This window comes from Fringilla coelebs (assembly GCF_963513975.1).
Source record: "Fringilla coelebs genome assembly, chromosome: 2".
In the NCBI taxonomy this organism is placed as follows: Eukaryota; Metazoa; Chordata; class Aves; order Passeriformes; family Fringillidae; genus Fringilla; species Fringilla coelebs.
In genome coordinates, this window is record NC_140029.1 from 80,531,725 (window position 1) to 80,545,577 (window position 13,853).

At 40.6% G+C, this 13,853-nt stretch overlaps 1 protein-coding gene across 4 annotated transcripts in view; it reads right to left on the reverse strand.

The window, feature by feature from the left end:
• FAT3 (FAT atypical cadherin 3) overlaps positions 1-13,853 on the reverse strand; it is a gene marked incomplete at both ends in the record, with an annotated part of 305,089 nt that overhangs the window by 26,543 nt on the left and 264,693 nt on the right. For all 4 annotated transcript variants that reach the window (XM_084226346.1, XM_084226344.1, XM_084226345.1 and 1 more), the window contains 3 exons: positions 2,952-3,109; positions 4,096-4,230; positions 11,456-12,254. In XM_084226346.1, coding sequence (XP_084082472.1) covers positions 2,952-3,109; positions 4,096-4,230; positions 11,456-12,254 — 1,092 coding nt within the window. The remainder of the gene's footprint in view (positions 1-2,951; positions 3,110-4,095; positions 4,231-11,455; positions 12,255-13,853) is intronic.

Below are 13,853 nucleotides of genomic sequence, written 5' to 3' on the forward strand. Positions count from 1 at the left end.
CAACAAAAAAAAAAAAAAAAAGGCCAGCCTCTCAAAATCGATGGATGAGTTGCTTTATTTGAAACAGCTGAATAGATAACACCCTTATTTTATTATATCAATAGAGTGTAGTTTGGTAGGCTTTCAGCAAAGTAGCAGACAAGCAGTTTGCTCTATGGAATTGATTATTCATCCAGGAAGGACACTGTCTTAAGATTATGAAATATTTCCATCCCTGGAGTTATCACAAATGTATGAGCTTCCAAAATTAAGCTGGCCATTTAAACACCAAAAAGCATATTGCAGCATTAATTTTTAAACAGACTGCAATGACAAACTTGCTTCAAAACAATCAATGCCACTCTGGGCCCCAACAGCACAGGTGTTTCTGCCTGTTTTCCTATGGGCTCATACCTTGTGGGTCTAAATTTCTTCCACCTCTGCCTTTATTTGAAGCTCAGTGATGGTGCTGGGCCCTGTGGTGCTAATCCAGCAGATACTTAAGTAGATGCTTAAAATTAAGGTATGTGAATAGTTCCAATTGGTTTCAAATACAGGAAGTTAAGCAAGTGGTTAAGTGCTTTGCTGGAGTGATGCCAGAGTGCTCAAAAGAACACAGGATTTCAACCTTTATCCTCTATTTGGAAAGCTTCTCCTCATGTTTAATTGAAAGCAATGCTCAAATGATAACAACTTCACATTTATAGACCTCTAATTAATCTGCTTAATGGCCTCATTTCTGAGTGCCTCCCTACCTTCTAACATATGTACCTGGTTAAAGGAAGCCTTACCTCTGGTTTACAAATGAAACAAATGTGTGTTTAGAAAGTCTAAGCATAACTTCCTTGAAAACACCTGAGTCAGGGATCCCCAAAGTGCAGTCCATGAACCAGCTGCCATCCCTGAAGAGACCTGACAGGACTGAATCCTTTGACATGATGCCATTTGTCTGCCACAGAGCATGTTTTTTGAGAACTTAGCCTGATATCCCTCAGTTAAAAGACCTTCACAAACCAAACTCTGACAATTCCTGATCTTTTAAGTGACACCATTTCTTAAAAAAAACTATCCTGAATGTAATGATTTTGTTTCCTTTAAACCCCATGCATGCAGAAGCCCAGTGCCAGACCTGGGAAAAGGATTCACTGCAACAGTGAAAAGCTGAGCATGAGGCTTTGAGAAGGTAATTCCCTGTGTCCTCCCCTGATCAATGCACAGGACAAAGCAGAGGCTTCGCATCCATCCATGACCACGGACCTCACTCATCAGATATGTGAGGTAGCAGCTGCATATGAAGCTCTCTACTTTCTCTTTCTTTGTTTCTTAGACTTAGGGATCAAACCAGCTTGACATGGAGGTTGCTCACTGAGATTGGAACACAATAACCACAGCTCTTATTGCTGCTCCTTGAAGTATTATTTTTAACTCAGCATTTTTCAAAGAAAAATAATTAGGTGATTATGTGAAGTGGAGACTGAAAACATGATTCCTACCTCACAACTAAATACTCAATTCAGGTGATTGTAAAGGGCAGCTCTCTTACTTACTGGTTTGGATTTTTTTTTTTTTTTTTTTTTCTGGTGTGGGGTTTTTTCATGTGTGTGTTTTTCTGGTTTTTTTTTTTTTAACAATAACAGTAGCATCAACTTTTCTATTTTGGTGGCAAAATTTCCCTGCTTCAACTGGATATTTTCACTCAGTTGTCTATGACCTGGATATGCTGTGCTCCTCAATGATGAGAGCTTTATACACAAAACTCTAGCAAAATGAATTCTCCTATCACCATTCTAACTCCAATTCAGGCCATCTCTGTATCATCTCCTATTGTTTTCAAGTGGGACCTTCCACCGGGGCCATTTCTTTTTCCCAGGTATTTTCTGAAATTACCAAACTGCAAACATTACCTACTGACAGTTCTAAGGGCAAGCATGATGAAGACTTCAAAGAAGGTCTTCCAACCTGCAGTTTTGCTTGTTTTTTTTTTTAAACAAAAACACATGCTTGAAAGTTCAAACCGTATTTCTACGTGTCTCAAAGCAGAAGTTGTCTTGTGCATATCTGAACAATGCTGACAGTTCCTGGTGCTTGACAGACAGTACTCTTGCTCATGAAATACTTCAGTCTAAAAGCTATAAAATTATTTGCTATAACATCTATAAAATTAATAACTCATCTGGCCACTTTAACATTACCTAAACATTCAGCCAAAAGTACCCTACAAATTGCAAATACAGACACAAAAGGCTCTGTGCCATTTCTTCCACTGCTGAATCACAGAATGTGGCTGAATTACAAATGTCAATGTTTTCATTTGGTACCTTAGAGGCCATAGCAGAAATACTATATGTGCAGGCTCTTGGATGAGCCTAGTACTCCCTTTCCATCATGAATTTATTTGCCATTCCACAGAAACCAAAAAAATAAAAAGAAAAAAAATGCATGGGAAGCTTATTAATTAAATATTGATTTGGTATCAATCTCCATTGACCCCATGACTCTCTCAAAAAAGAATCTTAATCCACAGAGTGCAGAGATCTTCATATTCAGTTGGAGACACGTACTAAGCAGTTGGTTCCTGGAATTAGCTCACTAACAGCGAGGGCATATCCTCTAACCACAGACAGGACAGAAGGGAAGAACAGCAATTTCAGCAGGCTTCGTTTTGACTACATAGTCATATAAATGGCCAAATCTTACATCTCGTGCAGGCTGGCTCCTGCACACAGACACACATAATGTGCTTATAATGAACAGCACCCAGTGGGGAATTTTCCAAGTAAAGTACCACTAACAAGCTGCTTTTCTGATCGTTGCTGCTGCTGCTGTTGTTGAAATTGTTTTTCCCTGTTAGAATCAGACTTCATCTTCTCAATCTACAGCTGAAATGAGAACAGCATTCCCCAAATCAAGAGCCAAGAGAAAATACAGAATCGAGAAAAACAACTGCAGAAAAGATAAGTTATTTTAATTACCTTCAGAATTATACAGGGATTGGCTCTGGTGTACATTATAATCCCATTGCTTTGCAGGGTTCGCAGCCGGAGAGCCAACTTGAATTCCTCTTTCTTGCTATTTTCAGAAACACGGTATTTAATGTAGCTATTCCCAGCAAAGCTAAGGGAAGTGTGGCCTGAAACAACCATTTTGAAAAGACACGTGCGCTTTTAGTGATACAGAAAACAATTCATCAACTGTTAAGTAATTAAAGAATTTATAAAGTTAATGAGAATGACTAGGAAGAAATAAATACAACTCATTTTTGATGACAGAAGAAAAAGCTGGCATCTACTACAAAATATTTCTGCATTTCCTTTTTTTTAAGTTATTTTTCAGGCGATAAAGGAAAGTTCCATTTCTCCATATTTAAAAATAAAAAAAGGGGTTTCTCCAAGTATTCAGCATTTTTCAGCTTATACACTCCTGGAGGCACCAGTCTTGCCTAACTGATAACAGAGGGAATCAAGGATGACCACCCCTGTACATCAGGCAGCTGAGTTATGGGTGTCAGGTTACATGTCAGGCAAACCTTTCCAATGAGTCCTCTGCAACCACTGCCCAGGACCACAGTTCAGTATCTGCTGTGCCTTCATCAGGCAAACAGCACAAATCCTCTGTCCTGCAGCCTGGCATTCACTGAAGTCAACAGAAAGCTCTGCTTCACTGCCTGTCCACCTGGCTCTTCATATCCCAGGGAACAACACAGATGTCCTCAAACTTTCTTTTTGGGATAGTGTAGTGTTTTCATTAATAAAGGTTGGGATTTAGGTGATCTAAATAGTAAGCAGAAGAGTTAATTATAGAGCTTTGCCCATGGGCAGGAAAACATCTGGCATAACATTCTCTAGGAAAAATTCTGTTTTCTCAGCAGCCTGTTTTACTCAGCTGGTGGTATTCGAGCAAGCCAGTGGGAATTTCCAAACAGAAAGTGGATCACAGCCTACATACAGCCCCTCAGCTATAAAGACAAGTATTTATAGGGCTTATAAACACACACCCCAAGTGCCCGTGCTGAGATGGCTTAAGCAGTACATTTTCTGTTAACTTCCCTGCCTACAAAATGAGAATGGCAGCACTTTATTGTGCAAGCCTATCCCCCTTTATGGCTGTGACATGCACCTGAACACTCGCCCAGCTTTCCCGGCGGGCACTGGCAGATGAAGGGTCTCCGGCTGGCTTCATAGCCCACACACTGCATGTCCCCTGGACACGGCTTCTCCAGGCAGGGATCGGTGGAGCCTGGGCAGAGTGCTCCTGCAATGAGGCAAAGTAATGTCAGGGATCCACAGTGCAAAGCATCATCTGCTGCAGTGCAAGAGTAATGAAAGACCATTATTGATCGCACACTTCAGTACAAGCAAAAAATGGCTTCATAATGATAATAATAACAACAACAAAAAAGCCCCAACAAACCTTCATAGAAAGGTACAGCTTCTGGGCAAGTACACAGCACAACTGCAATAGTTCTTTTCCAAAGACTGCCCTAAACCCCATGGGAACATATTATAAAAACAAACTATTATGAGCAGTAACTGGTTTATAACTGTGTGTGATAACTCTCAGGCCATTCTTTTTCCCACAAAGCTTCCTGCACAACAGCTTTAGAAATATGAGTGAAAAATACTGCTTGAAGCTATGCACACCTCCTCCCCCAACACACCCATGAGAAGCAAATCTAAGGAGGTAGAAATGGTCACAGCACCAAGCCTGCCAGAGTGTAAGCATTGGGACAATGCTCTCAGGACATGGTGTCATTCTTGGTGGTCCTGTGCAGGGCCAGCAGTTGGACTTCGATGATCCCTGTGGGTCCCTTCCAGTTCAGGATATTCTGTGATTCTGAGCCATGCCTGGGCTACAGTGACACCTGGATTTTTCATTCTCATACTACACAGGACATGCTGCCAGCTTGATCATACAGCACAGGCAAACCTGCCCTCTCCTTATGCTCCTCCTGATATTTCTGAGACCACACATCCTATCCAGCTTGCCCAGGCTACCAAAACCTACCTTCCTTTTTTCTAATCTGCAGACACAGAACTATACTGACTTTTAAATTTGCTTAAAATACTTGAGAGACACAATTATACATAGGTTTTTAAAAATTCTAAATTCTTTCCATCTATCATCCTGAGCATGTCAAGGACTTACTATTTAAAGCCTGTCAATGCCAAAAGAATTTTTTGCATTTCATGGGGTATGGCTAAAACTTCAATGTAACTTCTGAAAGTGTCTAAATAAATCTGTTTTGATTGCCCTAATCTTAAAAGATTTGCACACACTGCCTATAATAATACAAAACATAATACAACTATTGCTGCTTAACATATGAATTTTCAGAAATATGTGCCTTCCACAACAGCTGGCCTCTTCTGGGTTGCAATAAGGTACTTGGGAGATGCAGGGTCAGCTTCTACATTTGGGCATCTGTGTATGGCTGTTATGAAAGTAAGTCTTCAAGTAAAGGAAAAAAAGGCACTCCTGTCCTTGCTCTTGTTGATTTGCAGCCCCAGCAAAAATGGAGGCAAAGGCAGTTGCTGGGAATGGACACACCCCTCTTCTTTTGTTTATCAAGTTAATTTATTTAAGACATGTAGGTGATGAATTTAATGATAACAAGCGCCTTCTTACCCATTGCTTTCTGAATATTGGCAGTTCTTGTATATTGCAGGATCTATACTGTAGGATCCTTATTGTATTCGAAAACTAGTTTACTTTTGAGCACATTCTTTTATTTACAGTTTATAAAGGAAGGAATCAACCTGTCATGGAGTGCATCTCCAAAAGTAATGAAAGAAAGAATCTTGCTGCTCTCACACTTTTGTACAAGCCAAGCAGGGCTCATCGTAAGCATAGCTGAAATTACCTGACACTGTAAGTATTTTCTGGGAGAAGAAAAATTACTACTGTAGCTTTCAAAGTGGACATGGGCTGACTACAAATATGGCAATTACTGTAAATGTCCTCCTTGATGTACAGCACAGTCAATTTAATGTTTAACATCCTCTCCTCCTTTATCAAACATTTGTTTGAGAGGTCTATGGAGTAAAAGATTTACAGTATGGCCCGTAGCACTGTTAGAAAATGATGCATGGCAATCTTTATTAATCACATTAGCAGTTAACATTAACAGGAATAACAGCTGCAATACACAGTCACACTTTAGGCATTATAGAATCAAGAAAAAAACTGTCATAGGGTTCTGGACTACAGATTTATATTTTATTTAAATGTAAGATCTGTAGAATTTGACAGAGAATATGATGTTATCTATACTTTGCTTTGTTTAGCTTTTGTTTTTTAGAATAAAACTCCTCATTTCTTAGAATTCAATGGCAAGTAACAATTATTTCTGAAATTATAACGGGTTGTTAAAAATTCTACAGGCTGCCTTTTATTTTCGCCTTGGTTGTTTTAGCTATTTTAACTCATTCTTATGTGACAAATACACAGCCTCCTAGTGTCTGCAGAGTACATCTCTTCTTTGAACAAACTTCAACCTTTAGTGAGGCTGCAAGTCAAGTGAGCCCCTGTGTAGCTGACAGACATGCCATTTGGACTAAAGCCCCACAGCTCGTCACTGTGCAGCAGAAAGGGGCACTGAGATTTCCAAATGTGGCTCTGCAAATTTTCACATCCCCTAACCTATTACTGTATCCTTGACTGGAAGCAGTAAAGGAACAGCTTCCTTTGTTATCCACCTCTGCCAGGCTTTTTAAAATCTGATTCAAACTCTGATTTTTACTTTAGAGCCACCCTTTCACATTCAGAAAATATATGAAAAAGACCTAACGTACTCCATGCAACGGTGGAAAGAACTGTTTATCCTGAACGGCCAAGAACACTCCTTCTGGTAAACTACAAGGAAACCAACTTTTTATTCATCCTGCTGCATCAGGATTTCATAGCTGTCACAAAACTTTAAAATATTCAGACATGTGAGAAGTCCTTTATGCCTGTCTGAATGGTTATAAGTACATAAGCCACAAATCTGCATTATTGCATTGCCCCAGCTAACACACATTTTCAGGCTGATTTCACAACTGTGTGGAGCAAAATTGTAAAATTGTTCAAGGTTACGTTGTCCACATCAAAGATTTACAGCCTGAGTTTAAATAAAATTATTCTAATGTTGCATTTCCACTCCAAAGAGCAGTCTATTTTCCATCCAATAAAAGATTCAAGAAAAATAGGTTCAAATTGATCCTTTTTTTTTTCTAGGCAGGTCCAGACAATCTATGGCATTCTCTTGAAACTCACATTAGTATTAATAAAAACTGTTCTTTACAAGGTACCACAGAAACACACGAGCTAGCATCAAGCAGTGCGTGGCAGGAAAAGGTGGAATAGACCCACTTGATTTTGACAGATCATCTTCAGTTTAATTCTCTAAAAGAAGATAAAAGTATTTCAATCTTCTAACCAATATACTGAGGCAGAAAACACTGTTCCATTGCAAGATGAGAAATTTATTTAATTCCCGTTCCTTCAAAAAAGGAGCACTTCTAGGATTGTAAATATATTTTCAAAATAGAGTGCTTCAACAGTTTTAACTACAGCCTTTTGATATTAAGTGGTTTTCTATCAGCCCAGTCTCCTGAATCTGTATTCAAGAGAGTATTACAAAGACTCTGTTTTTCTCACTTAAAGAAAAAAAAAGCTTGAAAGGAGGGAGATTCCTGAAAGCCAGAGTTGCAGGAACACAAGGAGAAAACCTTCCTTGGACAAAGGTGACATAAAACAGACTACAGCCAGATCTAACCAAGATATCTGCAGTTCTCTGTTCCCAAGCACAGACCTTTTTCTTCAATTTTCCATGCCAGGAGAATTCCAGGCTCATTAATATGCATGTGTGTGCTTCCCGAAAATGGGAAAAGCACTGTTGTACACATAAGAACCGGGTTGCTGATGCCCAGTCCTTCAAAGCATCCAGGACTCTTTTAGAGGCAATGTGTGCTCTGGGGACCTGAGGCCAAAAATCACCCCTGAAGAATAGGTCCTGTATTAACAGCAGATCCTCACAGTCTATGATTTCCTTCTGGCAGAGCATTCACAAAATACTAAAAGGGGCTTCATAAAGTCTGAATTGTCTTGTTTCATGAGAAAGTGGTCCAAGGCTGCTGGTCTCTTGATTAAATAACATGGATGTGCCTGCACTCTTGCTGAACACTCCTGGGTCAATTAGAAAAATTCTTTCAAACTATTAGGCCAGAACCATATTAAACATGTGAAATGGAATTAATCTCATCTAACTTTAGGGCATGATTCATCTGACTGATTTTAGACATCTAGGGACAGATGTATCACATTATTAAAAATAGCTCATTCTTCCCACTATCCGTAAATGGGGCCTGGAGTGACCAGCACAGATGTAGCTCTAGGTCCATATTTGTCAAGATTATTTCAATCCATTCCTCTCCCATGAACATATTGATGTACCATCACTTTTGTAAGATTATAATGCAGAACAACTCTAGAGCAAAGTAGTCCCAACAAAACCTGCTCTGCCCCTGCACCTTTGTCTCAACACAAAAGAATTACTCTGCATCATGAAAAAATATGGAATAGATTTTTGCCTCTGAAAAATGAGAATGCCATGAGAAATGTTTTATGGGAATATATTTGTTCCATTTCTCCTACATTTGTTTCTCCCAGCACTGACAGATGTTTGCATACCTCATGCCATGTGATGGGAGGTTGGTAATCGCAGAGCCCCTCTGGTCACGCTGACACAAACCCCAGTTTGTGACAATATTTTTCATACAAACACAAACAGATGAGCAAAAAATCTAAGGAGACAGTCTGTTATTGGAAAACTCTTTAGTTCAATTTTATTGATTTAAAAGCTAAGATTGATGCATGTGAACTTTTGAACTTGCCCTTCCAGAGATGAGCTGCTGAAACTCTGAAGTTCACCCGCTGCCTACTTTACAGTCACCCTGCATTTTCACATTAGATAACTCTGTTTGCTCACAAAAGTAATCTAGGTAAGTTATGCACAGCTGGCATGCATAAATTGTGCATATCTGTGACATCTGCCAGTGGACAGAAACACTCCAAGTATGATACATATTTCAAGAATGAGTGAATTAGCTCAAACTCAAGCTTTCTGGGCCATAATTGAATCAGATCTCTGGACACATGCAGGATTTTAATGGCTCTTTCATAATTCAAGGTATTAATATTTACTGCATGTGGAACTATTTTAGCAACAAAGGAAGTGTAAGACTTTTATTACAATGCTAATATCTTGCTAATGCTGTCTAGTTAAACAAGCCAAAACAAATCTGTGCACTTTTTCCAGAATTGCAGCATCTGTGCATTTATTTATAAGAACTACTGATGGAAGAAGTATTGCATCTTTCTAACTCTTTTACTCTAGTCTTTAGCTTTCATGAAAGCAAAACTACCCATACATTCTCTATTATGCTCTCACAAGTCTGTGTTATCTCCTACGTGAGAAATCACAGTGTGTTTACCTAAATACCAAAATATTTTCTGTGGTTCTTTTATTTAAAAACAGTAGAAGAGGATTAAGCATTGACTAATGAGGAGAAGGCCCAAAGCATGAATTTTTGCTTCCCAACAAGGTGTATTATTTCTGTGCAAGTAACAGACACCAAGGTGTTCACCTCTTTGGCAACTCTACCTCAGCAGCTCTGGACAACTTTTTACTACAGGCTGTATGGCAGGCTGGATGTGCTCAACCTGACCCCAAACCGTGGGGATCCCCCATGGGAAATCCCCACTTAGCAGCTCAAAGGGGAGCAGTGGGAACCCTCCAGCTTTTCAGCAAGACCAGGACAAGCTGCCTGTTTCACATGTTCCCACACAGCAGTCTTCAAGGCCGTGATAAATGGCCCAGAGGCTGAGGGCTACAGTCACTCCCAGAACCACAGTGCCCCTCCAGCAGCCTGCCATCCATTTGGAGGACTGACTGGTACATGACAGAAGAATTTGGAAATCGCTGTCCCAGCTGAATTTCTGTGCTTCCATTGCAAGCTTGCTGTGCCAGGAGAGCTGCTGGGTCCGAACTGTGCTGCACTGCAAAGTCCCTTTTTTGGAGTTAAGCTAAGGGATTATGAGGCAGAGGGAATAATACATCATTATTGACTTTAATAGGTAGTGAAATGAAATGATAAACAGTGAAAATTTTGGCTGCCAGAAAACCAATTTCTGACTGTGAGGACTATCAGTATCCCCATGGAGATGAGGATTTGTGATTTCTTGATACAAAAGTGAGACTAAATTTTAATTTAGAGAATATAAAGAAGTTTGGCAGACAGTGTTCCCACACTGGCTCCTGGATCTGACTGGAGGATACTGCAGCATTGTCCCTTTTAAATCTGTGAAAATCCTTTACTTCAGAGCCTTTCATGTGTAACAAAATGCTGACTATTGTTATGATAGACATGTCTATTTGAAACTTATAAGACTCTTAGTTAAAAAGTGGACAGATAGTCTGCTCTTGAATGTACCTCAGATAGAGATCATGGTATTTTTTCAGAATCGAACTTCTTTGCCACTATTATCCATGTGCCACAGGAAAAAAAATGATTTCTGGTTAAGTTTTATGCAATTTATGCCTATTTTCATCCCCACCGAGGTCAGTGGTAAAACATGAAGCCCTGCTGACTGCTGCAGAAATAAAGGTTGGTTATTGAGGGATATGGCTGCTGAATTCTTGTATTGCTCTGTGTGTGTGCGCATGTGTGCTTAAGATGAGGGAGACTTAGATGTATTGATTTTACAGCAGCTTTTTTCTCTGCTCTTAAATGAAGTGGAATGAGGAGCAAATAGCCTGGCAAACAAAAGAAACAGAGCCAGTATTATAACTGCCCGAGGTTTTAAAATCCAAGTGCAGAATCGTACAGAAGCTTGGCTCGCGAGTCTATTTGTCGTATGCCCATGTGAAATCTCTGCCAAAGTGTGGAGCAGCCTGAAACTCACCCTGTCACCTACTGCAGCATTAAAGGTCAGGAAAAGCACTTGCTAATAAAATACTTCATTGGTTTCTGTGGCTGTCTGCAACAATGGGACTGAGAAAGGCCTTTCCACCTGCCCGGCTTAGGTCAGGGCTTTTCCTTGGAGACTGCTGGTGCATTGCTGGAGAACAGGCTGCTCTGCTGCAGTCACAATCCAGGTTTATTCCAGTGGTGGCACCAACTGACTGGGAAACTACATCCCTCCCTTTCCTGGTCCTTCCTCTCCCACTCCTTCCCCTCCCCTGGAAGCTGGCTGATTGCAGAGCCTCCAGGAAAGTGGTCTTTGTCGTAAAAGGCCAAAGTTCATAAACTTCCATTTACATCAGTAAACACGAACAATTCTTCCCGAGTCTGAGAAATCAATTCCCACAAGGCATCAGCCAGTCGTGCTTTAGCGGACTGAATTGAAATGCCCCTTCTAATCTGCATCAGAGGAATAAAATGGATCCTATAGCATAATGTGCAGCGATGGGAGGGGAAGAGGGGGCAGTACTCACCATTGCACATGCAGCGCACATTCCTGTAAAAGCGGGGACACACAAAACTAATTCGCGCCGTGCTGTAAGTCATCAGGGAATGCGAATCAATAGACAGGCTTTGCTCACAGTGTTGTTCCTGACAATCCAGTCCGGAGCAATTCTTCTCCAAGATAGCAGAAATACGAATCACATTTTCCAAGTGTCTCCTCGCATTGGTGAGCTTCTGAATCAAATAGGCAGGCTTATAGAAGCCACCGCTGTGCATCTGAACGGCGAAGAGCATGTCGAGCTGGCTGCTGCCCGCCACCGGCTGGATGCTGATGATGTGCAGGCTGTCCTGCTTCTGGGAGAGCACCGCGTTGCGCAGGGTGCGCCTGAACCCGTGCATGTGCAGACCCACGAAGTCTTCCGGGGAGACGTTCTCGAAGCGGATGGTGACCGTGTTCTGCAGCATCTCCTGCAGCAGCTGCTCCACGTGCACCACAACATCGATGGGCACCTGGAAGCGGCCGTCGCTCACGGAGACGTTCAGGACGTACTTGCCGTTATCCAGCCCTCCGAGGGCGATGATCTTCCCGTCGTGGCTGTTGACCTTGAACAAACTTTTCTGCTCTGATTTTAGTGTGTACGTGAGGACATCGTACACATCCTGATCTGTGGCATGAATTTTCCCAATGACTCCCCCAGGAAAATCATCTTCCATGGTGACAATGAAAATCTCCAGTGGAATGGCGGTTGGTTTGTGAATGCTCTCTTCAATAACCCTCACCTGAACGTAGGTATGGGAAACCTGCTGAGGCTTCCCAGAGTCCTTTGCCTAATGTAATTCAGGAAAAAAAAAAAAAGAAAGAAAAAAAAAGAAATAAAAACACACATGGAACACAGCCTGCAACCGTAACTTCTTGCTATGTATGTTCTCACAGCATCAGTAATTCTGGAAAGAAATTCTCAAAAGAATGCTCAAATGCATTTGCCAAATACATATGTAAAGAAGTGTCTCAGCCATTTCTAGCAGTGGAACTTACAAACTCTTTAGGGAAGCACTGATCTCTAAGTGGATTGCAGAGAGAAATGTGTCAGTAGAATGTCTCATTACTCAAACTGAAATGTTCCCAGGATCCCACAGCTATCACTTGTCATCTTAACAGCGGAGAATATACCAACAGCGTGGTATATTCTGCTCCAAACACAGTTTGGGCTCACTTCTACCCTGGAGAAGAGACTGAATTCCAGTGAAATATCAGCCTTCTGCATTGCTTGGTGCACTCCAAAGCACTCCACACCCTGCTTAGTTTGTGTGGATGTGAGGGAGTTCAGAATTTTTCTATAGCATTCTGCCCTTCTTTACCTGAAGCAACTGAGAAACATGCTTGACATAAAATTTATCATCCTCCCAAAATGAAATAGGTGCTTGTGCTGTTACCAATGATAAAATATGAGAGCAGCACTGCAGTTGGAAAGATGACTGGATGACCCAGAGCAGGTATTATAGCATCATTTGCACTTTTTTTATAGAGAGCAAAAGACCAAGTATGACAAAAAACCCAAGGCCATCTTGACAGAAAGGTGTGCAAACTTGAATCAGGGTCCTTTCCTACAATAAGAAAAATGTTTTATTGTAGTCCCTATTACGATATAGTGCTCCACACATTTATTGGCTTCAGAGAAGAACAGAAGACTAAACTGCCACTAGGCAGAGATATAGGACATGTTTAAAGACCTTTGTATTTGGACATGGGAGGAAAATTTACAAGTTGGAGGAAAAAATGGGAGGATGACAACAGTAATATGGACACTACTAGGAGCAGATTAGTAACTCTAAGACACTCTAAAATTTATTAATCTTCACTCCTAAAAGAGCTGTGTGGAATATTTAAAAATATTTTATATATATGTGCAGACAAATGCCCATGTACATAGAGAAGAGATTAGGTCTCATTCCATTTCCTATTGTAACATTAATTCTTAATAAACCTAATACAGGGGAGAAACCTGATAGTGGAAAAGAGAAAGCAGCATTCTGGCACATATGGATGGAAAGAAACACTTCTATGGTCTAAACACAACAGGAAACTATAAAATATGTTTTCACTGCAGAAATCCCTGCAGAAAATAATACTGGGAGAAATCATGCCTCCATAATCCAACAGCATGGTTTTCTGAGCACGTTGGTGCATCTCAGACATGGTGGTCTGTCTAGTATTTCATTTATATGAAATATATGGATCTCTAAACCTGGAGGATGCTGCTCAAATTTAACTCTTATGCCCAGTTTTGGCTACACTACAACTCTGGCTAGCAAATGACCCTGAAAGCAGGATATGTTACTACTAAGTAACTATTAATCTTACTATTAAGGCATAGTAAGAAAGAAAGGTGATGATTTTTTATTTCCCTACAAGGCTCAAAAATAGGT